Source organism: Aedes aegypti, chromosome 2, assembly GCF_002204515.2.
Source record: "Aedes aegypti strain LVP_AGWG chromosome 2, AaegL5.0 Primary Assembly, whole genome shotgun sequence".
NCBI lineage: Eukaryota > Metazoa > Arthropoda > Insecta > Diptera > Culicidae > Aedes > Aedes aegypti.
The window spans coordinates 336,835,150-336,862,738 of NC_035108.1; the positions used below are offsets into that span (position 1 = coordinate 336,835,150).

Sequence of the window (27,589 nt, forward strand, 5' to 3'; positions counted from 1 at the left end):
TTTGAACTTTCAAAACATGTTATCTGTGTTCTCAATGATATCAGTGATTTATCTTTTCGATTCAGAGAAAATCTCAAATACCGATCATTCACATGATATGGAACAAATGAATGCATATTACAAACATTTTGTTTTTGACAATCATTCAGTGTTTTCTATCATAATTTTAAACGGAACATGCTTAGAGTTCTAAGCAGTCTAAGATAAAGGAAATCATGAAAATGGTTTAGTTTAGAAATGATTCTCCTTCAGATGCATTAGTAATAGTTTCTTGTTGTATAGTTGTACTTGAGTGTGTTCTTCAAAGGTTATAAGTAACAATTTTCAACTGCTCCCATGTCAGCTTTTTCTAGATTTTCGCTCCCCAATTTCTGTTTTACAAATTTTCGCCCCCTTGGACCTGAAAATCGCCCCTAGGGGGGCGAATTCGCCCACTTTAGGAATCACTGCTTTAGAGGATTCATCGGGTTATAACTGACGGAAACCTAGAGAAAACCCTAGTGGTACTCTTGAAAAAAATCAATGGATATATTATTGATTGCTAGAGAAAACCCTGACGGTATTCCTAACAATTCATCAGAGATATTCCAGTTAGCAGTAATTTATGGACGAATCCTGAAAGATATTCCTCTACCTGAAGGTATTCCTGGAAGAAACCATGAAGTTAATCCTAAAGAATCCCTGGAGCTATTCTTAGTAGAATTTTAAAGTTATTTCTTGTGTAGATCGTGGAGGAAACCTTGGACGTATTTTTAGAGGAATCCTCAGAGAAACTCTTGGAGGTATTCTTGGTGGTATTTCTGGAGAAAATGCTGAAGGAATGTAATTTAAGGAATTCCTGGAGGGAGCTCTGGAAGTATTTTACGAGAAATCCTTGTAAATATTTCTGGAGGCATTCAAAGAGGCATTCCTGATAGAATCTTTGGAAGAATTCCTGTTAAAATCTTTGGAAGAAATTCTGAACAAATCCCTAGTGGAATTCCTAAGAGAAGGAGTGCTAGGTGAAATCCGCGAAATCCCCGAAGAAATTTTAGAGTTCCTAGAGGAATCCTTTGATGTTTCTCATAGGAAATCCCTGAAAAAAAATTTGCCAGAATTTACCAAACAATTTCTAGAGAAAACCCTGGAGAAATTCATAAAATAATTCTTGAAGGAGTATCAGGGGTAATCCCTAAAAATACAGTTTCTTCAGAGCCTCGAAAACCTCCTCCACTGACCTGCGATCGATTTAAATGAGGCCGATATCGTCCACAAGACCAAGGACCATATGTGACCGTAGGCCTTCCTTAGCCGAGTGGTTAGAGTCCGCGGCTGCAAAGTAAAGCCATGCTGAAGGTGTCTCGGTTCGATTCCCGGTTGGTCCAGCATCTTTTTGTAATGGAAATTTCCTTGACTTCTCTGCGCATAAAGTATCATCGTACCTGCTACCCGATATACGAATGCGAAAATGATAACTTTGGCAAAGAAAGCTCTCAGTTAACTACTGTGGTAGTGCTCATAAGAACACTAAGCTGGGAATCAGGCTCTGTCCCAGTGAGGACGTAATGTCAAGAAGAAGAAGAAGATGTGACCGTGTCATGATAGTGTCATTTCTTTGCTCGCTGGTCTCCTAATATCACCCTGGAGTGCAATGTTGAACAATGAATTCCAAAGTGCGTCTCCTTACTTCCATCTAAATTCACACACGACATTGACACCTCGTCTCCAATCCAAACAGATGGTGAGTCTGCTAGTTATACTCCAAGAATTTATCTAAGTTCATTTGCAAGATGTATCTGGTAATATCTGATTCGTTGTCGGATCGGCCCTCCCAAAAACCAGCCTGGTATTGGCCGACAAAGGATTCCTCAAGTGGTCTCAGTCTGAAGGTATCCCTGGGAAACTCCTGAGAACATTAACTGAAAGAATTCCTGAAGGAATTTGTGGAGAAATTATTGGAACAACTTGGAAATTGCAGGATAGATCTTGAATATTTTCTAAATTAATATTTTCATGTGAATGCAGTAATCATGCTTTTGTTTTGTGTGAAAAGCATTTAATTGAGATCATGAGGAAAATTAAGAATATTGTGTATTAAATCTTCGAGCTGTTTAGTGGAATACCTATAAATAAAAGAAAACCCGAATCTAGTACTATACCATTTAATTCCACAAGAGTTTTTTTTTTTCATTTATTTAATATTGCAGTGCTTTTTTGGCTGTCCTTAAGCTACATGCTCATTTCCAAAGAATTTCAGAGCTGGGAGGGGTCTCGTGGACTTTGTCCCATATAAATTATTGAAAACGTATATGCCTCTGCCCATATACACATACAAAACAGCAACTTTGGCTGAGAAAACCTTTCAGTTAACAACTATGTAAGTGCTCATAAGTACACTAAGCTGAGGAGCAGGGCTCTGTCTCAGTTGGGACATAACGCCAGAAAGAAAATTAAGATCATATTGTCTACAAAACAGAAACAAGTGATCAGTGGGAGGGGGTGTGTTTGAGGGTCAACCCTCCCTCCCTCTCCACCTTAGTGGATTTTGGAGTACGTTTTTGGTGTGAAACCACTTGAAATACGAAAAACGCTCTTAAAACCATGTTTGGCTTATTCAGTTTTGAAAATGTGAATTGAATTTTATTTTTAAAATTAAACATTTGGATTTGAAATTCAAATTAGTGAGAGGCTTTAGTGATCACCAAAGTTCTTGATACTATTAATGAAATATTGTTCATCCCAAAAAATGTTTTGCTACGTGTCGTGTTTACACTTTCGCCTTCTTGACATTTCGGAGGTTCTGTTACTAAAATGATGAAGGATATTTCCCTTCACGAAATTTTACAGGCTTGCCATAGTGACATAGTTACAGTTAACTTGATGATTAAAACTTGACTAAAGTTTGGAAAGAACTTCAATTTCTAATTGTGACTGTGACTGTTTTAAGTTCATTTTAATACATTTAATTGTTAAATTATATTCAATTTGATTTCTAATTCTCCATCTATTAGAGCAAACTGCAAATATTTCAAATGTTATCGTTCAAAATTAACACTTCTCTTGGGTTTTCATTCAAATTTTAAAAAAATAGAACTCAGTAACTCAACAGAGAGAGAGAGAGAGAGAGAGAGAGAGAGAGAGAGAGAGAGAAAAAATGAAATTTTGAACTACAAATATTTGGGTACTGATCTGATTACTATTTGATTTAGAGCATAACAAAAGGTTTATTTATATTTTATTATTCTTGTACAAGAACCTCATCAACCTGCTTGATAAAATTGTGTCGTTTTCGTTCAATCTATCATAAATTGTTTCAATAATGAAGTAAAAATGTTGGAATTTGATGAATTATTTGATTTTTTTTTTCAAAATATTTGATTTCATATTACAAACATTGCAAGGCTTCAGGCTTTTTTTAAGAAAAGTACTGATCTACAAATTGTGACTTTTAATTGTTGTGACTGCACATAGAACCTATTAAACTGCCAAAGTCTCAATTTCAAAAGAAATTCTTAATTTTATGCAGTTATTCTATCATTTTGCTGGATAAAAGAAAAACAAAATGATGTGGTTGAACCGTCTTAAGCCATCCCAATTTATGTAAAAATATCCACTTTTTCGCGTCGTTCGTCTCCCCTGAGCAATTTTCTGGATACGACACTGAAAATTCTATGAAATATTACATGTAGGTCTATTATTTGATTTTATAAAAATAGTTAACTGAGAGATTATTGATCTATTGAACATAATTTGTAAGCAACCTTATACAGAAAACCAAGCTGTAGTAGGATAGACGGTCACTAATTTTGTGAGATATTTCATCCTGCTGCTCCAACAGTTCACGCTGAGCATTAGTGCGATACCTAAATTACTTTATTGAACCTAAGAATTCACCTCGCTCGTGCTGTGTATCACGGGCGAGGTTTACTTGGTAGTGTTGTACTTTTACAACGGCGTGAATGGCACGTCATAAATTCTACTCTCACTTGTCCACCTCTATGTAATTAGTAGACGACCTAAAACCCTTCAAAATGCATCAAAAGTTCCACGTCATAGGCGAGAAATGCATAAATTGAGTCCTCGCTACACGCGCAAGCGCACCCCCCATCTGCTCTGCACCGTAGCTCAGCTACTAGTGCGAGGAATTTAAAGGGATCAGTCTTTATGAACACACTTTCGCTACTGCGGTGGTCGTGCGGCGACCGCACTAAATCTATTTATGCGTCTGTTTGCAAACCAAACGCTGCGAAGAGAAGAAATAAATGGCGCATGTTGCGAAGCGATTTCATTTCCCCTTCGCTTCGGCACGACCGACATCTGTCGTTTCCGAGCACTTCATCCACACGCGGAGGCATCAACACACGAACGGACGAACGAATAGAGTTATCAGCCGATATTTATTTTGATTTTTTTGCTCTTTGAAGCACAACTTTCAACATGATATTGTGACGAATCTACAAGAGATACACTTTTGCTCTCAAAGACACTTTGGTAGCTAACAAGTTAATGCATATTTTGTAGAAGAATTTTTTTAACATTAATTACGATAATTTTAATAAAATTCATAAAAATACGTCGAAAAATGCTGATTTTTCCGTCACTTTTTGCAAACTTTTCGTAATTTGAGCCTTTGAATCATTTTCTACAAAAATTACGTCCAAGAAACTAAGATAGATTAAATCATAAGCTTTCGATTCATGCGCTGAGATTAAATGTACGACGCATAGTTAATTAGATATGTGGTTCCAAAGATGAACAAGTTGAAAATCTTAAAATCGTGAATAACTCACTTAGCAGTTATTTGCGACCCTATGTTCCATGGGCACTTTTTCATATCTCATGGAGACCTATCTACCCTCCAATTATTAAAAACATGGAACCAAACACCCTGTATATTACCATAGAAATTCCTCCAAGGATTCCTCCTAAAACTCCTACTGACATTCCTTGGAAAAGTGATTTCTCGACGATACAATAAGAATTATTTAAGTGAGAGATTCATTCCATATGTTACTTCTCCCTATGCCAGTTACCCGAACGCCAGTACCTCGAACGACCCTTTTCCCCGAATGCCATTTTAAACTAAAGAGAACGGTAACCAATTGAAGGAAGGAAATATTTGGCCATTCTTGACTATACATGTATTGCCAAAGATGCCGAGGACGAATAAACTCGGAAGAAACGCCAATAAAATTAAGAAGAGTGCATTTTAAATGACCGTTTAATTCGTCACCCTGAGATGAAGATTGTCCAACATTTCCCCGAATATTTTTTTTCCCAAAGGTTTTTCTCCCGACAAACATTTTCTCGAATGCACTGTTTCCCCGAAAGCTTATTTCATTTTTTTTAATTGGCGTCAAAATATGATTCTTGTATGAATGATTTGAGTCGAAAAACGACAGACGAGATATTTGTATTGGAAAATGACGACAGTTTTTATTGTCAGGTCTGTTTTTAAAAATATGTTCAGTATTCAAATTGTATTAAGCAAAGAATCAAAATTAAAATGCATGAAATGTAGAAGGAAGGTAATGAAAGAATATTCAAGGAGTGAACAAATCTGATACTCAATGTCGTTTGTCCAAACCTAGGACAGGACGTGACAGCTCAACTAAGACTGCCCAGTTGTTTCTCGGCCGATATCTTTGACGATACAAAAGCCAGTGCTACCAGTATTCATTTTAAGAAAATCTTGTGAACAAATTCAAATACCAATGCCCATAATTTGGTTGTTTCTTGCACGCTTCATTCATATAGTGCAATAGAGGATGCTTTATTTTTAAAAATTCAGGTTTATATTAGAAACCGGCAATACTTGTAGAGAAAATTGACACAATTTTCATTATATTGCTCTCAAATAAGTATATTTAATTGATGTTAGTATTGAAGGAGCACATGCGGAAAAGTTAACATGGAATATAAATGGATTCGAAACAAAAAGACATTATGAAAAATTTTCAAACTTTTTATGAAACTTTAATTTATGATCTAGCAACGCGGCCGGGCTAGCAACAAAGTGCCCTGTTGAAATCCAACTCAACGATGTGAAAGTAGGCCTTTGCCAAAACGACCAATGAGAAGTGGTCTTTTTTGACAGGCAATTGGTTTCATGTTTGTACTGTGACCTGTCACGTCTTGTCTTAGGTCCAAACATCTTCTCTAAAACATAGGTTGTTCTTCACCTTCCCTAGTCAGGTCAGTTTATATTGTTTTCCTTCAGCTGCTAAAGATTTCTACAGAAATTTTCCATTTTATTTTTAGAAAGATGTCCAAATGTCCATAAGCAAAATACACCACTTCCAATGAAACTGCATATCATGTGCTTGCTTTTAATCTAAGGCTATCAAGAATGATTTTTTTTTGTTTTGAGTTTATTGAATTATTTCGACATTATTTCGAACTTATGTTACTTTAAACACATGGATTTTATAACAAATTTAACATATTTTTATCTAATCTTACATCAGTTAGCACATTGATCATTTTTTCCAGCAGGACCATGAATAGTTTTTACTATGTAAATTACATAACGTTTTTTTTTTCGGGGACATAAAAAAATATGTTGTAAATTTAAGTTTATTTTTATGCACATATTTGGAGCATCAAAATAAACCTGAATTTCAACGACCAATCCATTATTTTTTAATCGAATTCACTTTAAATTTACACGATCATGTAATATTCAACCATTTTTAGTTGAAAATTGATTGTATATTCATTTAAACATACATGATGCTGTAACAACCCACGAATTCTTCCGTTTACATCACATTGAAAATTACATATTTTTTTCTGTGGTGCACTCGGGAAAATAGTTTTCGGGGAAGGACTCGGAAAAACGTCATTGAGGGAAATTGCATTCAAGGAAATGGTTTTCGGGGAAATGTCGAACAATCAGTTTTTACAATTATGAGTGAGAAAACTATTCGGGGAAATGGACCATTCGGCGAAACTGGGTATTCGAGGAAACGACATTCGAAAAACCTTCATTCGGAGGAAACTAGTAAAACCCTTTTATTAGTTATTGGGCTCATAAATTGATATCTACGTTATATCGCGTTCTTCTTCTTCTTCTTGGCATTAACGTCCTCACTTGGATAGAGCCCGCTTCTCAGCTCAGTGTTCTTATGAGCACTTCCACAGTTATTAACTGAGAGTTTTTTTTGCCAAAGTTGCCATTGTCGCATTCATATATCGTGTGGCAGGTACGATTATACTCTATACCCAGGAAAGTCAAGGAAATTTCCATTACGAAAAGATCCTGGACCGATCGGGAATCGAATCCAGACACCTTCAGCATGGCTTTGCTTTGTAGCAAATGGTTATAAATCATATTTATAAACCCCAAATATATTACTGGCTATTCTCGTAGATCTCGCGATCTCTTAAACGGTTGTTGAAATCGAAACTTGATAGAATATTATGTATATGCATACCTTGTTTTAAATCCAACGGATCTGAAGGACTATAGCAGTTCAGAACAATCTAAAAGGTCATTAAATTCAAAATTTGACGGGATATAATTCTATGCACATTTTTGTTTTTCTTTTATAAACTTCCGAGTGTTGCACTAGTAGATGTATGAAGTTTTGCAATCAAAGTATTTGGTGGACAATTTTGAATGATCGTCAAGACAATTTACGCTTGTAGACCTTTGCTGGTTGCTGGACACCTTTGGGCAGAACTCAAAACTATGTAGAAATTAATTGTATGAGTCTGTACGAGGTTTACCATTGTTTGCAAGGTTCTGAAATGTCAAGATCCGTTGAGCTGTATTGCTATTAATTTTTGCATAACATTCAACAGTTATTGTACTCACATCTAGGTAGAACAACCTTGTCTACAATCCTCCGAAAGATTACTGGTTACACTAGTGGATCTAAAGGCCTGTACTCAAAGCAATCCTAGTATAACCTTAAACAGTTGTTGAACTTGACAGAATGTATTTTGATGATCTTATATGGGTATACAATATGTTGTTCATAAACCTTCGATAGATCACTGCTAGCGCTTTAGATCGGAATGCCTGTTTCCTAGGGAGTTCGGGCTGATCTAGAACATCCTGGCAGATTTGGAGCTGACATAGATCAAAAGGGAGTCACAAATGATTCGTTTCGCGTTGAACTAATGAATGAACTTCTGAGGTCACTCAATTTCCCTCTCCTGATGGGGAACCTGGCTACGCCTTTAGACACCTATTCAAACTTTGGGTTCACGCGTGACACGCGATCCATACAAGATGTTAAGGTCAAGTTGACGGCGGTGTCGTTCCCTGGTTTCTGTTTGCTGCTGCCTACCTTCGGTTAGATTAGCTTCCATGACCAAACGAGGCGACATTTTTTTTGGCTGATTGTTAACCTGTGATGGCAAGACAAGGCGATGAAGTGAGATTCCGGAGCCAATTTGCGTCTCGTGGCATTTGGGAGGAAATTAGTTTGGCTTTTGACAATATGTCACTCTTTTGTTTCCCAACTGTTTGCCCCGCGGCTCTGGCGAGTTCCGCCTATCAAGATCAGATTCCGAAGATAGGGATTTTCCAGTTGGAGTGCAGGAAATGAGGACCCCGTTTCGTGTAAGTCAACCAATCATTCTGTCGCAACGAGGTCTCTGAGGTCGGATCATATCCAAATGAAGGGAGTTGTGTGGAGTGAAGGTTTCAGGTGACGATAATTGGGCTTGCGTGACTTCCCGAGCAGGAGCGAGTAACTCTTACGTAGATAGGTATTGTTCAGTAATCCAGGTCCACATATCAATTTGGTTTTATTATGGTCTTGAAAATATATTTTTATAAACAATTAAAGATCCCCCATTAAGCTATTGAAGACTGCTTAAGGTGAAGATGGAGAACCAAGCATCCGTTTTAGCTGAAAACCTAATCGATTGGTCCACCAGCTAGTGACCAATCGTTTAAGTTTTCAGCTTAAACGGAAGTTTGGTGCTCCAAATCCGTGCTCTTGAAAATTTGAAGTTTGGCTTCGATTCATCTTCACTTTAAGGTATTGATTTACTATTTAAAAAAATGGGTATATGCCTGATCGAATTATCAGTTTGGTGTTTGTGGAATTTGCATGAGCTATTGTTTGATGTATTTTACCTATTATGTCGAGCTTTTCCATATACTTAGGTGGCTAGTACTGAAATTGATCTGGCATGAAGTACCAAGTTTGGTATTCTGCAGTAAGTTTTTTCCGCTCGGGTAACGCGGGCTGCGGTGTCTTATTGCGGTGTAAGATACATACGCCCGGTAAACTCTAGGGCTAAATCAAAGTTACATGACAAACGCAGGGGGAGGAAAACTGCGTCGTTTTGGTTAAGAAAAAAAACTCGATATTTAGATGTAAATCGTGTTTGCGTGCCACATATGTGGCACCAGCTGTTGTAATAAAGCAGCTGCTCGGGATGTTAATGCTGGTGCGGCATATGCTTCTCCATTCAGCGCCAGAGGGGTTGATTGGCCTTGACGAGTTTGAGAAATTAGCTGTTTGAGTCTGTTTTGAAAATTTAATTTTGCCCTACCAACAACGCTTGATTGTACCAGGTTGACTGGTTGTCACGCATATGAGGGTAATAAAGGATTGTGCTTGCCTCAGCAAGTGCCCTGCAATAAAACACATTTTAATGTCGGTTGGAAATTATCAACCTGCATAAATCTACATGCGAGGGGTATATGCACGAATTTGAAATTTATGAAACCATGTGCATATGATTTAAGTCAGTAGAAGAGAAGGTTTATAAAAGGTTCAAAGCGCGATTAAGAGTGGTTTTTGATATTTATTTATTGAAAAGGTGTACGAAAATAAGCTGACATTGGCGTATGTTAATCTGAATCCATAAATAAGATAACGCAAAACGTCGATCAAATTTGAAATGACTGAGAAAATTCTTTTTACTTCAAACGAAAGCTACATCTAGAAGTTTAATGTTCTTATGAACACTTCCAGAGTTATTAGCTGCGAGCTTACTATGCTAACTGACAATCTTAGCATGTGGAGGTCTTAAATATTCCCTTTTCAAAAAGATCCCTGACTGGTGGGACTCGAACCCACGACGCTTAGCTTGGTCTTACTGAATAGCTACGCGTTTACCGCAATCTGGGTTCCCTTAGAGATATTACTAATTAATTTATTTGAAAAAAAAAACGGAAGGGGCCCTGCGGAAGTAACACGATGAGTTGCTGTAGAAATCTTCGGAATCTTAAAAGAAAAATATTTAAAAGGATTTATTTAATTAAATGATGTTTTCGTGGATTTTTCAATAACGTCCAAAGGAATTCCAGGAGAAACCTTTAAAAACATCCTTGCTTGTCTTTCTTAGTCTTGAAATGTTTTATGGCAGGATAATATATCTTCAGCTAATTTCTCAAGAATCCATTATTCAATCATCAGCAATCATTTAAAATGGAAAACCAGTATTTTCGTACAATTTTAAAGAAATCCCTTTGAAAATCGATCATTGCAATCCAGATAGCAAGTGTAATGCAATGACAGATTTCCTTGAACATTGCTCAAATTTTGAGAAAAACTGGTTTTGATTTTTTTAAACGATGATGGTTATTTTCCTCTTGAAAAATACAAAAAAAAAAAATGTTCATGGATGTGATTTGTAAGGAATCCTTGGAAACTTTATTGGGATGATTTCAGAAGAAATCCTCATTGGTTTAAAAATATAAGAAATGCCGAACAAATCTATTAAGGATTATCCTGGAGGAACCTTTCGAAGATTGATTCCGGCATTTTATACATTTTGACCAGGACGAAGACTTCGGTGAATGAGAGCGTCACCTAATGTAATTCTAATGTTGAATGGTCAGCCTAACTGGGTCCATTATCCAGTTTGAACTAAGCTGTGGACTCCAATTTTCTCACAGCGCAAGAAAAGTCTTGTTCATATCATTACGTTTGATACGAATCTATGGCAAAAGGACGAAGAACAAAAAAGAACAAAACAAAAGAACAAAATGTCAAAACTCTTGTTTAAACAAATTTCATCAAGTAAATTGTTTTCGACCTTTTGTCCATTCGACGTATTGTCTTTCGACCTTTTGTCCAAAACCTTTTGATACAAGAGTTTAGCATTTTAAATATACAATTATCGATGTAGTTTTATAACTCTTTTGCCCCTCCCTGGCAATCTTGGCTATGTTTCTCACATTGTTGTCACTTTTTTGTTGTTTATGATTTTTTCGACAAATTTTATAGTTTGAAAAAAATAATTTTTGAACAAGACTTAGTGTAAGATAAAATATTTTTACTTCTAATCACATGGAAAGGTTGTAAAAATAAGAGCAATTGATCCGTTGATGGTTGAAAATTGTAGAAGTTATGACCTTTTTGGTAAATGCTCAAAAATTCGAATTTAGAAAATTCAACATTACATACCTAACAAAATTCAACATTATGCACCTAACAGAAAGATGATGATAATCATGCATTAGCCAGTGATGACTGCGAAGTAAACGTTCTTCCATTGGTTTTGCATAAATTACGTCAGACTATGTAAGATTTTTTTCCTTACAAATCTTTTTTTTTTTTTTGATTTAATTTTAAAAAACTTCGCATAGATGTCCTCCTCCATAACGGAAGATGCTAATTTCATGGCAGAGAGGGGTTTTCAGCGATACTAGATATTTAAATTTTCGCTCTGTTTTCGTTAAAAAAGGTAATGTGAGTTCATTAATGCTGTTTTGTATCATATTTTGCATTTTCACTACATTTTGACTCCTGTTGAAGGTGTCTGGGCTGGATTTCCGGTCGGTCCAGAATCTTTTCGTAATGGAAATTTCCTTGATTTCCCTGGGCATAGAGTATAATTGTACCTGCCACACGATATATGAGTGCAAAAATGGCAACTTAGGCAAAGAAAGCTATCAGTTAATAACTGTGGAAGTGCTCATATGACCACTAAGCTGAGTGTCCCAGTGGGGACGTTAATGCCAAGAAGAAGCAGAATTGTGATGTGGGCCAAATTGTATTAATTATTATTAAAGCCAGTTTATGTTTTTTTTCTATGGAAAATAGAAAGAAAAGTGCTGCTACTTAGTATCCTACTCAACATTTTGTAAAAACCCCTGTCCTGTTTGCGTGATAACCAGGATGAGAATTTGCTCACTTTTATATCAGACTCTAGTCTAATATTAACTGGAAAACTCTACTAAGAATTCTGTGAATATCCCATTTATTGTTTTACGAGAATCCTGTCCAAGATTTCGTATGAATTATTTCCAAGATTAAATAAGAATCTTCCGAAGGATCTAATAAGGAATGTGCCAAGGATTCCATCATAATACCATCCAAGATTCACTTTAAAACCTGTCATTGAATTTGTAAAAATTTGGTCCAGGATTTTTTCAGAATCCCACCCAGAGTTATGCAAAAACCATGACCTAAATTTTGTGAGACATCTCCGATTGTTTTTGTTAATCCTTCTATGGAGGGTACTATGGACTTCTGTTGAATATTCCGAGGGAACCATTCGAACCATTCTGTAAGAATGCTGTTCAAGTTTTCCGTGAAAATTATGTCGAGGATTCTGTAATGATCTAGTCTTAATTTTGCATTTATAAGGTTCAATCACCGCATGACTTTATTATTATGAAAATTTATTGGCTTTTTTTTCAACTTCTAATCATTTCTCTCGTCGCTCGCTTGCGATTCTATCCATATTGTCATTTCCTTACTTTCGTTACTCCCTTTCACTCTGAGTATAGGTATTGTATTCACCGAAAAAAGCCAATAAATTTTCATAATAATATAGTCTTAATTTTGTGAGAAACATAAGTTTTAAGGAATTCACTTTCTGGATAGCGTAAAACCCATGAAACTCTACCTTACACACCGTGAAACAAGCTATGTACTGCCAAGTGTGATTCCAGCCATTAGGAAAAGTAGGTGTCGAAAGTATGAATAAACAAAATTGACTTACTTTTAGCTCAATCCTTATCTTTCCCCGGAGCTCGAAGCAACTGCATTTTTTTTCAGGATCTAAAGTTGTCCTACGTTACAAGTAGGACACGGTTGAATCTATCTCTGGTTTCGGTGTCTTCGGTGATGCAGAACGCGTCGTTGATTTTTGCGGTGAGTATACGTCGCAGCAATACGACGAACAAGTGTTGAATGAATGAACAAATGCATGGTAATTTGAGATCAGGACCTTGCATCATCGAGATACCGAACCATCCGGAACCATGGTCGTCACCAGAGATTGATGTTCTTGCTGCTGTTGCTCCGATCCGCTTGTAAATGACCGTCACGTGTCGCTCCCCACGCCCAGCAGGGTATTCGCGGCCGGATCGTTTGCCTTGGTGGTGAGCACCCCGATTTTTACCGCGGCTGCTTTGGTACTTTTCAGGAAATCTGAACCCGTCGTCGTTGAGATTGTGGTCGTTGTCGTCAGTGCCAGAGGCGTCGTCGGTGGCGCCGGGGATTTGGTGTAGTACTGGGGTTGACTTAGAATGTACGATGGCGCAGGTTTGGTTGCGATTTGACTCGATTCCAGCAGTTCATGGTACCAGTTGAGCGGATTGAACGTGGGCCCTTCGCCGCCGAGTTCTGTGGGGAGAATGTCCCGGGCGACGCAATCGTGCAGCGTGGACAGGTTTCCGCCGTGCAGTTTTATCCGTTCGCGTGTTTTCTCCTTGAGAAACGGTCGGATTACGGCGAGGGCCGCCTCCACGTACCACGGTTGACCGATGAAGTGGATCGCTTTGAAGCGAACCGGGAAGCAGTCCTGCGGATTTGAGAAGGAAATTGAAAAATGATATCAGTATGACTGAGGATTGATGCTGCGATGTATAAAAGGGATTGGGTTCGAGAAAAAAGATACGATATGCTAATTAATCATTGGTTATTATAACGTTAGTAGAGCCTTACTTAGCCGAGTGGTTAGAGTCCGCGGCTACAAAGCAAAGCCATACTGAAGGTGCCTAGGTTCGATTTCCGGTCGGTCCAGAATTTTCCTTGACATCTCTGGGCATAGAGTATAATCGTACCTGCCATACGATGTACGAATGTGAAAACTTTGGCCAAAAAAGTTCTCAGTTAATAACTGTGGAAGTGCTCACAAGAACACTAACCTAAGAAGCAGGCTTTGTCCCAGTGAAGACGTAATGGCAGGAAGAAGAAGAAGAAGACAAGAAGTTAGGAAAAAGCAATAATATTCAACCCACAAGAAATATGTACAAATTTCCGGTTCGAAAATTCAATTTTTTTCGGATTCAAGTTCGGGTCGGGTTTGGTGGCTACAAATTTACAGGGTACGTGTCGGGTTCGGGCTTGAAAAAAGTCGGGTTTTGCCGGGTTAGGGTCGGGTTTGGTGAGAGTTTGATATAGAGTAATAACCTGGAAACTTTCCTATGCATAAAAAACGATGAATTTATCATCTTTTTAAACTCGGGTTTTATTCGGGTCTATCTTGTAAACATTTGTCGGGTCTCGGGTCGGGTTCGGGATTGAACAGTGAATTTTTTCGGGTTCGGGTCGATTCCGGGTTTGGAGAAATAAAATAAGCCGGGTACATGTCGGGTTCGGGTTTGAAAAATGTGAAACCCGACATCTCTAGTTTTTGTTCTTTATTCGGCAATTCCATGAAAACAGATCGAATCAGAATTCCTAAACATTTTGAGAATTGGTCGTTACCGAAAATGGTTATTAGTGTTTGTTTTTGAAATAGACATCTTTCATGAAGATAACACCTTTTTAATTGAGCAAACAGAGCCTTCTAAAAGCTAAACGCAGGCCTGATGTAGATACTTAAGTAGGCTCAGATACCTATTTTGAAGATGTTAGGCCTGAATTTATAAATATTTTTATTTACATGATACTCCGTGATTCATAATCAAACCTATCCAAGTTTCTAGGTTTCTAAAAATCTGGCATTAGAAATGATACAGAAACCTTCTTAATAGTATGTACACTCAAGTTGTACATTTCTTTAGATTCCAACGTTTGAGATACAGTCGACTCTCCACATCTCGATGTTCTACATCTCGATATCTCATACAATTTCCCTCTCCATATCTCAATATCCTCCTATCTCGATATCTCCATATCTCGATGTGTTCCTGTTGATTTTCCGTTCCCAATTTTCTCTCCATATGTTGATATGGACACTAACAAAGGTTACTAGACCAGATTTAAGTGATTCAGAACAATTTGGAAACTCGAAATGAATTTTGTTTGTCAATTATTTTCCTAGTAATGAAGAGATTTTCAATCTAGTGTTCATTAAATTAATGTTCTTTGTCTCGATCTCTCCCTATCTCGATGGTTCCTTTGATATCGAGATGAGGAGAGGCGACTGTATATTTAAAATCATGAATTTTGTAGAATGAGTAAGCCAAAGATTTTGATTTTTTTTTATTTTTATTTCTCTCGGTAGTTTAATTTATTATAAACGTATCCAGAGATTCCTTTAAGATTTCGTTGAAAAAACGAGAAAATATCTCCAAGAATTCGTTTTGGAATTCTTTCAAATTTTTTGCATTGAACTTTAGCAACGGTGTCCGGCCATTTGGCCGAACGCCGTTTGACCGAATGCCGTTTGGCCGAACGCCATTTGGCCGAATGCCATTTGGCCGAACGGGTCATTTGGCCGAATGCCGTTTGGCCGAATAACGAACAAAAATATCTTTTTTTTTTTCAACACTGATGTGTACACGCAAAAAAATTGTGCGGTAAAAACTACCATTTTAGGGGGTTAACTTAAGCGCTCGCACCGGCAATTTTCAGCAGACCAGATATGCGCTTGATTTTACCATGTCTGTAGTCGGAATCAGATTGTTGTAAATTATTTCTGTCAAATGTACCAGTAATGCGGTGAGGTGTACCGTAAACATAGTAAATTGGTCTGAATTTCCATGGTAATTTCAAGAATGGGCGTAGTCGGCTAAAATAGTTATTTTTACCACAGAATTTTGTTCCGTGTAGCATTATCATAAGTGTGACCCAATAATTGAGCAACTAATTAATTTGTTGATCTTAACGATGAGGCGGGATATCATGTTTGTCGATATATAAGTGCTCTAAGAGCATAATCAATACGATCCGTTCATTCCGGACGAAGTTGTGAGCTCGCGTCAAGACTCTAAGCTGTAGATTACCAACGGTGTGCTAGGGTTTGAAGTTTTTTTTTTATATTTTCATCAGAATTTTTTCCTTCTTTCAAACATAGGCTTTTCTTTCGATTTGTACTGGTTTCATTATTATTGGAAATAATTTAGCTTATATTTTCAAAGGGAATTTTACCTTCTTTAAATCATCGGCAGTTCTTTGTAGTTATACTGATATAACAATTATTTGCGTTACACTTGCTTAAAATTTATAAGAGATTTTTCCTTCTTTTGATCATATGCTGTTCTTTCATATTTGAATATTTTTCATAGTTATTGGAATTCAGTCTGAGTAAAGAGTTTTATTAAAAACATATAATTTTTAACACAAGGGATGATGTGATGTCATTCTCGACCAAGATTAATATTACAAAGTGTTAACTGAACTCTGCACCGTTGATTGCGTATATCAGTAAACCGGACGAGTTGGAAAATACTAACATCAAATAAGCTCAATGTTTCACAGTTGTGGAGAAGAAACCAAACTTGTGGTTGCTAAAAATTAATTAATTTACTAAGTACGATCAGAATGATTGAAGCAAATTGATGCTACAGAAGGACGAATAAGTCGTATATCGTTTTAGTAACCGTCAAAAGCTGACTGACTACAAATGCAATGCGGAAATCTATGCTGGCAGCTATTTCCGCTAGCAAAAAAGTGAAAAATTGCTTATATCTAGGATGTTTCTCTAAACTGTTCTTTGAAATTCAGCTTTGAAATTAATTACAAAATGAATGGTAATTGTAGTTCACTATTTTTTTCAAATTCGGCCAAACGGCATTCGGCCAAATGGCATTCGGCCAAATGACCCTTTCGGCCAAATGGCATTCGGCCAAACGGCATTCGGCCAAACGGCGTTCGGCCAAATGACCCGGAACCTTTAGCAACAACTCCAGTGAACTTTTTCCATCAGTTTCATGTAGAAACTCTACATAATATTCTGATTAATGCCACAAAATTTGTTTAATAATTTTCGAAAACAAAATGTTTCGGGCGAAGCACTATCATAATATTGGTAGTAATAATCTATCTGGCGTTCCTACATAGATATCAATTCATTAACAGATTTTTAAAGACATTGCTTCATGGATTCCGAAAATTTCTACCCAGATTTTTTCAAAGGATTTCTCAAGAATTCCAAGGAATCGTTCTACGAATTTATCAAACTTCCAGCCAAGAATCTCTGTGGGACTTCTGTGCATTTTCATTTAAAACCATAGAAGAGATTTCTTGGCGTACCCTTGTTAAAGAAATCCCGTGGGTTTCCCAAGTATTCCTTTACCAATAACTGCAGGGATTTTTCCACGAATTATTTTACTCATTTTCCGTATACCCCTTGCTGTTTATTTGAGGATTTTTTTCCTGGTGTTGATCTTAGAAGTTTGAATTTCTCATATAATTGGAAATCCTTTTCCATCTTTTTTTCAGGAAGCTCATCTTGGATTCGTCCGTTACTGCAAGGAATTCTTCAATTTATAAAAGCAGTGATTTCCCCAGAAATTCCTTAGCGATTTTTTTAAAGATTTTTTTTTCAATATTCTTGTAAGGTTTCTTCTACTATCCAAGAATTTATGAAATTTTGACGGAGTTACGATATCTTTATCTCAGAAAGTTCACTGCATGTTTTTATTCCAAAATTGTCTCTAAGGATACCTAAGGATGAGTTTCGATGGGAATTCCTCATAAAATTATATAAATAATAAATTTTATATTTTATCTTGTTAGTTTCCTCGATCTGCATCAAAAACCACAACAACAACAAAATCAGTGATTAACGTATTAATCACTAAATTTTCTTCCATATCTTAAACGATTTCGAAAAAAGGCCTATTGTACAAACCTCTATTTGATGGGCTACCAAAATCTACCTCCGCACCGGGCCCCCAAAACTCTAGCTACGCCACTGGTTTTAACTCACAATATCCAGTATTTTTATGAGAAATAAATATTTTCTTTAAAATTTTAGTGTTTTGATTTGCTTTGGCGGTTACACAGAGAAAAGAAAGTCTAAATACAATTTAATAAATGGTTAAGGAAATAAACGGTCGCCATATAGCAACATCGTGGTGACGCTGGTACAGTAACTCAGATTAATTTTCGTACAGGGCACTGTTTTCACCTCAAGTTGGTGAAAAAAATTGACCCCATGCCATAGTCGTACACCTATCGACTTTCATACAACATTTAAAACTGAATTTTGATGCTCTATATGATTGCTCAATTCCTTCATCGCGTTTTTCTGATGTATTATACTAAATTTGGACAATTTACATGCGGATATATGTGAAACTTAAGTAAATATATGTAAAATACCACTTTTGCGAAGTTTTTTGCTATAAAATTATTTGATTTAATTTTCTTAATTATAGAGGCTTTCAGCCTTAGGCAGGTTCATTCTATTTTTGCTAAAAAAACCCAATAAGTACAACATCAACGTATTTTATAAAATTTGGTTTTGCTAAGAGTGATAGTTGAATAAGTTTCAATAACTTACAACTAGTTTTTGAGTAGCTACGAGTGGATAACTGCATATTATACCATAGAATCTTCGTTGCTTTAACAAAAATAATCAAGAACAAACCAAACATTTTCAAAAACTTGCTTCAGTTTCAGTTTTATAATATAATCCATAGCTCATGTACCAATTAGAACAAAGCAGTATTATTATTTATATACATTTTACTATCAAATAATAGAGGTTTATAATAGAAATATTATTATCGTAATTGCAACATATAGGGTGCCCCAGATGGGCTGCAAAACGGTGAGTCGACAACTAGGAAGGAGCGTTCAACACAGCTCTGGTCCTCACAAGTTCCTACCTCACGCTTCCACGGGTCAAACGATGACAAAGACCGCCAGCTAAGGATTGCGTACTTAGCTGGTAGTGCAGCCTGGGCACTGTTGTCCTTCTGACATCAGCTAGATTGAGGAGGTACGTCTCGAACGTCTGTTCACCAGGAGGTGCGGCTCAAACAGCGTCTGTTCTGGTATCCAGCGGCTGAGTAAGAAATGCTGAATCGCGCACAGCTAAATCCAAGGTGGTAGCCACATCAGAGCGATCGTCCTAGTGTTAGTTGGGATGTTAAACAGAGCTGGCACGATGGCGCTCCGGCAAGACAGGAGTGTTGGCGTAGGCCCAATAAGCCACCCGTAAAAAACCTTATTGCGAATAACCTAGGAGATAATACGACTCGGAACAATCGGCAAAGACGCACGCGACGAAATAAGGATTACGATTGGAAACTTGGAACATGGAACTGCAAGTCACTTGGTTTCGCAGGTTGCGACAGGATAATCTATGACGAACTACATCCCCGTAACTTCGATATCGTAGCGCTGCAGGAACTTTGTTGGACTGGACAGAAGGTGTGGAAAAGCGGGCATCGAGCGGCTACCTTCTACCAAAGCTGTGGCACCACAAATGAGCTAGGAACTGGCTTCATAGTGTTGGGCAAGATGCGACAACGCGTTATCGGGTGGCAGCCGATCAACGCAAGGATGTGCAAGATGAGGATAAAAGGCCGTTTCTTCAACTACAGCATCATCAACGTACACTGCCCACATGAAGGGAGACCCGACGACGAGAAGGAGACGTTTTACGCGCAGCTGGAGCAGATTTATGACGGATGCTCTCCACGTGACGTGAAACTTGTTGCTGGCGACATGAACGCACAGGTAGGACGAGAGGAGATGTACAGACCGGTGATCGGGCGGAACAGTCTGCATGCCGTATCTAACGACAACGGCCAACGATGCGTCAACTTTGCAGCCTCTCGTGGTATGGTAGTCCGAAGCACCTTCTTCCCCCGCAAATATATCCATAAGACCACCTGGAGATCACCCGATAACCTAACCGAGAACCAAATCGACCACGTTCTAATCGACGGAAAATTCTTCTCTGACATTACCAATGTTCGCACATACCGCAGTGCGAATATAGATTCGGATCACTATCTAGTTGCTGTATGTATGCGCTCAAAACTTTCGACGGTGAACAACTCGCGTCGAAGCCAAACGCCGCGGCTTAACATCGCGCGGCTACGGGACTTAGAAGTAGCCCAAGAATACGCGCAGCAGTTGGAAGTGGCCCTACCAACGGAAGAGCAGCTTGGCGCCGCCACTCTTGAAGATGGCTGGAGTCACATAAGATCCGCCATAGGTAGTACCGCAACAGCAGCACTAGGTCCAGCGGCCCCGAATCAGAGAAACGACTGGTACGATGGTGAATGCGAGCAGTTGAAGAATGAGAAGAATGCAGCATGGGTGAGAATGCTGCAACACCGCACGAGAGCGAACGAGGCACGGTATAAACGGGCGCGGAACAGACAAAACTCGATCTTTCGAAGAAAAAAGCGCCATCAAGAAGAACGAGATCGCGAAGCGATGGAAGAGCTGTTCCGCGCTGAAGACACACGGAAGTTCTACGAGAAGCTTAACCGTTCGCGCAAAGGCTTTGTGCCACAAGCCGACATGTGCAGAGACTGTGACGGAAATCTTCTCACGAACGAACGTGGGGTGGTCGAAAGGTGGCGGCAGCACTACGACGAGCACCTTAATGGTGATGTGGCCAGTAGCGGAGGTGGAACGGAAATAATTTTGGGAGCACGCGCGGACGACGAAAGACTTCCGCCTCCAGATCTCCAAGAGGTAGAAACGGAGATTGAACGGTTAAAAAACAACAAAGCCGCTGGAGTGGACCAACTTCCGAGCGAGTTGCTAAAATACGGTGGTGATGCACTGGCAAGAGCGCTGCACTGGGTTATTTCCAAGATTTGGGAGGAGGAAGTATTGCCGGAGGAGTGGATGGAAGGTGTCGTGTGTCCCATCTACAAAAAGGGCGACAAGTTGGATTGCGCCAATTATCGTGCGATCACAATTTTGAGCGCCGCCTACAAGGTACTCTCCCAAATTCTATGCCGCCGTCTATCACCAATTGCTAGAGAATTCGTTGGACAATATCAGGCAGGATTTATGGGCGAACGAGCAACAACGGACCAGATATTCGCCATCCGCCAGGTGTTGCAGAAATGCCGCGAATACAATGTACCCACACATCATTTATTCATCGATTTTAAATCGGTCTATGATACAATCGATCGAGAACAGCTATGGCAGATCATGCATGAATACGGTTTCCCGGACAAACTGATAAGATTGATCAAGGCGACGATGGAGTGAGTGATGTGCGTAGTCCGAGTATCAGGGACACTCTCGTGTCCCTTCGAATCTCGCAGAGGGTTACGGCAAGGTGATGGCCTTTCGTGTTTCCTGTTCAACATTGCTTTAGAGGGTGTGATAAGAAGAGCGGGGATATACACGAGTGGCACGATTTTCAGAAAGTCCGTTCAGTTACTTGGTTTCGCCGAACACATTGATATTGTTGCACGCAACTTTGAGACGATGGCGGACACGTACATCCGACTAAGGGCTGAAGCTAGGCGAATCGGACTGAACATCAATGTGTCAAAGACGAAGTACATGATAGCGAGGGGCTCAAGAGAAGACACGGTACGCCCCCCACCTCGAGTTCATATTGACGGTGATGAAATCGAGGTTGTCGAAGAATTCGTGTACTTGGGCTCACTGGTGACCGCCGACAACGACACCAGCTGAGAAATCCAGAGACGCATCGTTGCTGGAAATCGTGCCTACTTTGGACTCCGTAGAACGCTCCGATCGAGCAAAGTTCGCCATCGCACGAAGTTGACCATCTACAAGACGCTGATTAGACCGGTACTCCTCTATGGGCACGAAACATGGACCCTACGTGCAGAGGATCAACGCGCCCTTGGTGTTTTCGAACGGAAGGTGTTGCGGACCATCTACGGCGGAGTGCAGATGGAAGACGGAACGTGGAGAAGGCGGATGAACCATGAATTGCACTAGCTACTGGGAGAACCAATCATTGTCCACCTCGCAAAAATTGGGAGGCTGCGGTGGGCCGGGCATGTCACCAGAATGTCGGATACCAACCCGGTGAAAATGGTTCTCGAAAACAATCCGACCGGCACAAGACGACGTGGTGCGCAGCGAGCAAGATGGGTCGATCAAGTTGAGGACGATCTGCGGACCCTTCGCAGAATGCGTGGCTGGCGACGGGCAGCCATGGACCGAGTCGAATGGAGACGTCTCCTACGTACAGCAGAGGCCACCCAGGCCTTAGCCTGACTGGTAAGGTAAGTAAGGGTGCCCCAGAAAGTATGGGCACGACTTCGATAACAATAATCCAGCCTCCTGACACCGCCATTACTATAACGAGCAAACATCTTTGGTTCCCACTGGGAAGTGGTTCCCACTGACAACTCAATATTTGTAAACAAATAGTCGTTTAAGGACTAACAATCGAGAAAGGCGTAATATTTTATGCAGAAAAAAATCTTTTCTCTCAACAACAGTTATATTGGCACAAACAAACGGTTGCTAACTATTCGTTTGCAGTACAGCAAGGTAATTTGAGTTGGTGTGGTTAGCGTGGAACACATTAAAAAATCGGATAAAAATTTTCCTGATATGATTACGCCACTTTACGTTGTTGTTCTTGAGTTTTATGCCGACCTCATAAACATGGCTGCCTAGCACCGGGTTGCAATAATCACAATCAGGGTAGACAATCGTCGCCGTCAAATGGAAAAAGTCGGCGACGAAACTAAAAGAAGTATCGTTATCGTCACTCAACCAGCGTCGGATGACGATTTGCCGCAGAAATCCGGTAACATACACGCAGCGAACTGGACTATCGAAATTCATACATTTTGTCTTATGAATGATAAAACGATTATCGCAATGCGAACGCTTTATGTATCGTGTTAGCATCACTCCACACCAAGGCGTCGATTGGTGCAGGGTGTACGCACGATCCTATCGATCGCAAGGTTCTTGGTTCGATTCCAGGTTGCCACGAAAACTATTTTTGTTTTCAAATTTCGGTTTCATAAGGTAAACTTATGTATTTCAACCCAAATCCCCGATATTATATTTGTTCGTCACCGAGCCACTATGGGTGGTTTCCATACAGACTAACGGCCAAAAATATTTTTTCCATCTCATGTCGTATTAATGAGTTTTATGATACAAATTTGATGTTTTATTTTCAAAAACAAGTTTTCGAGACTAACTTTTGAATTAGGCCTATAGCAAAATATTAAACTTTGTTACCTATAATGCATAAAAGCCATTTATGCGATTAACGTTGTGCAAACCATTATAAATATTAAAACTTCCATAGAAATGATGATTTGAATGATTTAGCGAAATTCAGTTATTTTCAGAATTAGTTTTTAGCTGTTTTTAATAGAAAATGATTAAAAATATTGGAAAAATTCAAAAAGCCTTAAATTAAAAAAGTGCATATTTGTGCAGCTAAATTTTTCACGATCCTTTAGTTTACATATCAAAGTACCCTTGGAACTGAATTTAAGCCTGGGACAACTTGGGACAAAAAAGTACTCGATGGGTTAGCTAGAAGCTTATTCGATTTTTTAACCGCTTTATAAAAAAACATCATAAAAGCCACTATTTTGAAGCTTTTTTTATATTTTTTTATTGTTTCTATGAAGCCTTTTTGTAAGCTATCAAATGGTGTAAAAACATTTTACGTAAGTATTATAGAAAAAAAAGTTATATTCATTTGAGTAAACCATAGTTTTTGTTAATAAAAACAAGTTTTTCTCCATAGGCTCAACTTTGTCACCTCATATCTAAGTGTGCAATGAAAATCATGCCCTAATATTTTGGGGATTTCTTAGCAGACATGTTCACAATGAAATGGCGAACAAGAACTGAAATTTGGGGCACATCACTTTTTTGATTATTGGCCACCTGATAAGCCCTAGTGCGAGCCTACACTAAGGCAAATGGACTATCGATTAACATAGAAACCCCTTATGAAAATTCGTCACAAGGAATCGGGTTGAAATTCAATGTTCTTACCTAAATCCTTCGATGTGGTGCGTTCAACTTGGCATAAAAATGGCGGTTTTCTTGAAAGTTCACCAAGCAGTTTACTTAAAGCGCAAGATTTTTGTCATTCCGAACCATTTTGGGTAATATTTAATCAAATTTTTCACAACAAATGTCAAAACAAAGTTTTTGCTCATCAATATTAAATTTGATTTAAGTTTACCAGATGCTCACTTAATCATTGCGCAAGGGAATTTTCTACAAAAACATGTCCATGCATTGGCAGAAATGTGAAATTTGCTCCAGTAGAATGAACTATGAATTGTTAACATTTAGCCTTGAAATAAGGCCACTGTTGATGGGGTGAAACTGCCACCCTCAATTTATACCAAATAAACTGTCTAAATCATTTTCAAAGTGGTAACTAAGTTGTTAATGGTAATTTAAGTAAATGAAATTGTTTTGTTTAAATACCAAAGTTGTGAGAATTAGTTAATCGAAAAAATTATTCAACATCCAGGTATTGATTAGCCTGGAATTCATAAACCATCATACTTCCTAAAATCACAGTGTTTTGAATCAAATCAATGTATTTCTTTTTTTGCAAAATTGTGTATTAAAACCGTGCTGGTCTTTTTTACCCCGTCGTTGATCGTGATATTTCATCACTTTTTCAAGTCTTGAAGATGAAAAAAAAAATCAACAAATAAAATACTAGTTTTAGTACCAAAAGCTTCAAAAAACGACATGATGCGTCGAAAAAGGATTTATTTATTCTTGATTTTGACATTTGAATTTTAATTTGCTTAGGTGTGCGGACTTCCCTACTATACGCCAGTTGAACAACATAATGAAGGACTTGAGCAATCAAATAGAGCATTCAAATTTAGTTTTAAACGTTGTGTGTTTGAATGTTGAAAGATGAATATGGTATTAGGTTATTATAGACACAAATTCACACTTTGACATTATTTCAAAGATGGAAGTAAATGGAAACAGTTTATGGTAGTCACATAATTGTTGACACATATGACCTTTGTTATTGGTAAAGTATTTCAAATTCAATATATCATTTGATGTATTTTGATGTGAACAGTGACTATGAAATCGAGTCACTGTTTCTCTAAGCTTCTATGATGTTACATGCGCCAATGATTGACGGTACACGTTATATGGTGGCACTTGTGATTTCTAGTTTTAAAAGATTTTTTTTTCTATCATAGATGTATGTTCTCTGTGCTTGTAACTAGCACATTTTGTGAGGACAGTTATTTTTTTTTTCTTAGCAGTTTTTGTTCAGCTATTTCAGATTCTGGATGGGCGTTTTAAATATGTCTCAAACTCAATCCCACATCACAGAGAATAAAAATACATATATTTATTTCTTACATTGTACATTTAGTTTTGAGAACAACTTTAGCTCACCTGTAACCCTTCGATCATCAGCTTCAGCACTTTGGGATTCAAGTTGGAAGATTGCCGGAATGTGAAGTTGGTCCAATCCACAATCGCAATAAACCCGTTCGCCTGGTTCTGTTTGTCTTCCAGCAGTTTTTCCAGCGACAGTAACATCGCCCTATACACTGTGACTAGCGAGTATGAAGAGTAATCCCAATTCCCGGCCAGGAATATCAACACTTTCCGGCCTCTTCGGTCCCTGTTTGGTAGAACACCTGGGAACCCATCCCTCAAAGCTAACTGTATATTTTCATCCAACACTGATAACCGCTGCAGAAGCGGACCGTTTCGTTGTCGATACGCATGGTAATTGATCACTAACTGAAAGGCATCATTCACATTGAACTTCCGGGCGTACAGAAATCTAAGCAAGAACTCATCGTCCTGAAAGCAGGACTTATCCTTCAAGGCGTAGTCCATACTGGCCCCGATCAGCTCTTTCAGCGCTATCAGGGCCCTACTCCGGTCGGTGGGTTCATTTTTGTTGTAACCCTTCAGATCGGATATGGTCAGGTTGTGCCGGAAGCGGTTGTTGGACCACTCAAAATCACAGATGTCGGACATGATTGTACTCTTCTGATGCTCTCCGCACCACGCGTCACTCGTCACTGCGGGCGATTTCACCGTTCCCGTTATCATGAATCACTAATCCTGCACTAATTCGATTCCGACCGCTGCTATCACTCGTCACCATCGATCGTTATCTGTGAATCCGTTGGCCCGGTTGAATATTTATTTATCCAGCGAAACGGAAACACACACCCGAACTTTCTGTGTCGCATCCACTTTCAGCGAACCAAAACTCGCGCGCACTGATGAACTCAAGTCCATGATGCCATTTTTTTGATTTTTGTTTCTCGGCTTGGGCTTACGCGGTCTAGTTTCCTTGCTATCTCAAATCGTCCCCAGCGCTGGTGGGGTGTTAATAGCTTTATCCACGATTACCGAGAATCCTAGTCACGAAATGCTTTTTACGCTCTGATGAAATCAGTCAGTGGAATGCCAGTCGAGTAATTTCTGGAAATTGATGAGAAATAAAATGATGTACATTAATGTTTTGTTTTGTTATGTTTTCTTTAGTGATCTGAAAAAAGTGTTAGAAAACCTGTTGGTCAGTTTGTTCTGATATTTTCATAAAATACAGTATCAACTTACTCATTCAATGTTCAGTATTTTCTACATTCATTCAATATTTTTGCTGTCTGCAGTTACTTCAATCTTACTTTTACAGTTACATGTTTTGTTTTTTTTTTTTAATTTCTTTATTAGTTTATTTTGAACACAACATTCCTTTTTTATATCTAGGTGTTCTGTGTTGGGCAACACTATCATCCTTATTGAGTAAAACAAAATGATGCTATTATTAACATTTTGATAACAACATTGTGTTAGCAACAATGCAATGTAATAACATTTTTCCTATCATGCAGAGTTTTTACAGGTGAACTAAATTAATCAGCTTATGGGAGACAAAAAATGCATTTCAATAAACTTAACATAACATATTTAAATTACTTATCGTGGAAAGAGAAGATTGCTACTATTTTTGTCGAAAATTGTTGTAAATTATCAATTTGATATTTGCTCCATACCGCGGATAGAGTTTCAGAATCATCTCCCGAATCTTATTTTAAATCCTCTTTAGAGCTTTCTCGCTAGTATTGAGCAATTCTCGCTGAAACCAGGCCGCCATCGGCACCCATCGTTAGAATTCCAATTTTTTGTCATTGATCGCTAGATTTCGATAAAACTTAAGGGTGGTCTTTTCGATTTTCTCAAATTGGCGGACCCCTCGTACGCCAGCTGGCTAAACAGTTTGCGAAAAAAGCCTATTTTTCGATAAATCTTGGGTATTTCTTCACGTGTTATGTCTCATATTTCCCTTGAAACACATAGCAAACTTAGTGGCATCGTATATAGAGAAAGGATATACCTTTCATTTAAAGTTGAAAAATTTTTGGCGGCCATTTTGAATTTGGCCGCCATCTTGAATTTTGTTAGAAAAATCAATTTTTCACCATTAGCGCACCGCTCATTTGAATTCTGAGATCACCATCAGAAAGCTGAGGAAAAATTGCGTAAGATAGGCTGCGAAAACTAGGTGAGCAATTGTATTTACCCTATGAAATGAACGATGTTCTAGA

General features: G+C 38.4%; 1 protein-coding gene across 1 annotated transcript in view; it reads right to left on the reverse strand.

The window, feature by feature from the left end:
• The window catches only part of LOC5566907 (clavesin-2), a 112,620-nt gene that overhangs the window by 28,333 nt on the left and 56,698 nt on the right, over positions 1 to 27,589 (reverse strand). The window contains exons 2-3 of the mRNA XM_001651272.2: positions 25,413 to 26,462; positions 12,901 to 13,704 (exon numbers count right to left, since the gene is read on the reverse strand). Coding sequence (XP_001651322.2) covers positions 13,225 to 13,704; positions 25,413 to 26,084 — 1,152 coding nt within the window. The 5' untranslated portion in view covers positions 26,085 to 26,462 and the 3' untranslated portion in view covers positions 12,901 to 13,224. The remainder of the gene's footprint in view (positions 1 to 12,900; positions 13,705 to 25,412; positions 26,463 to 27,589) is intronic.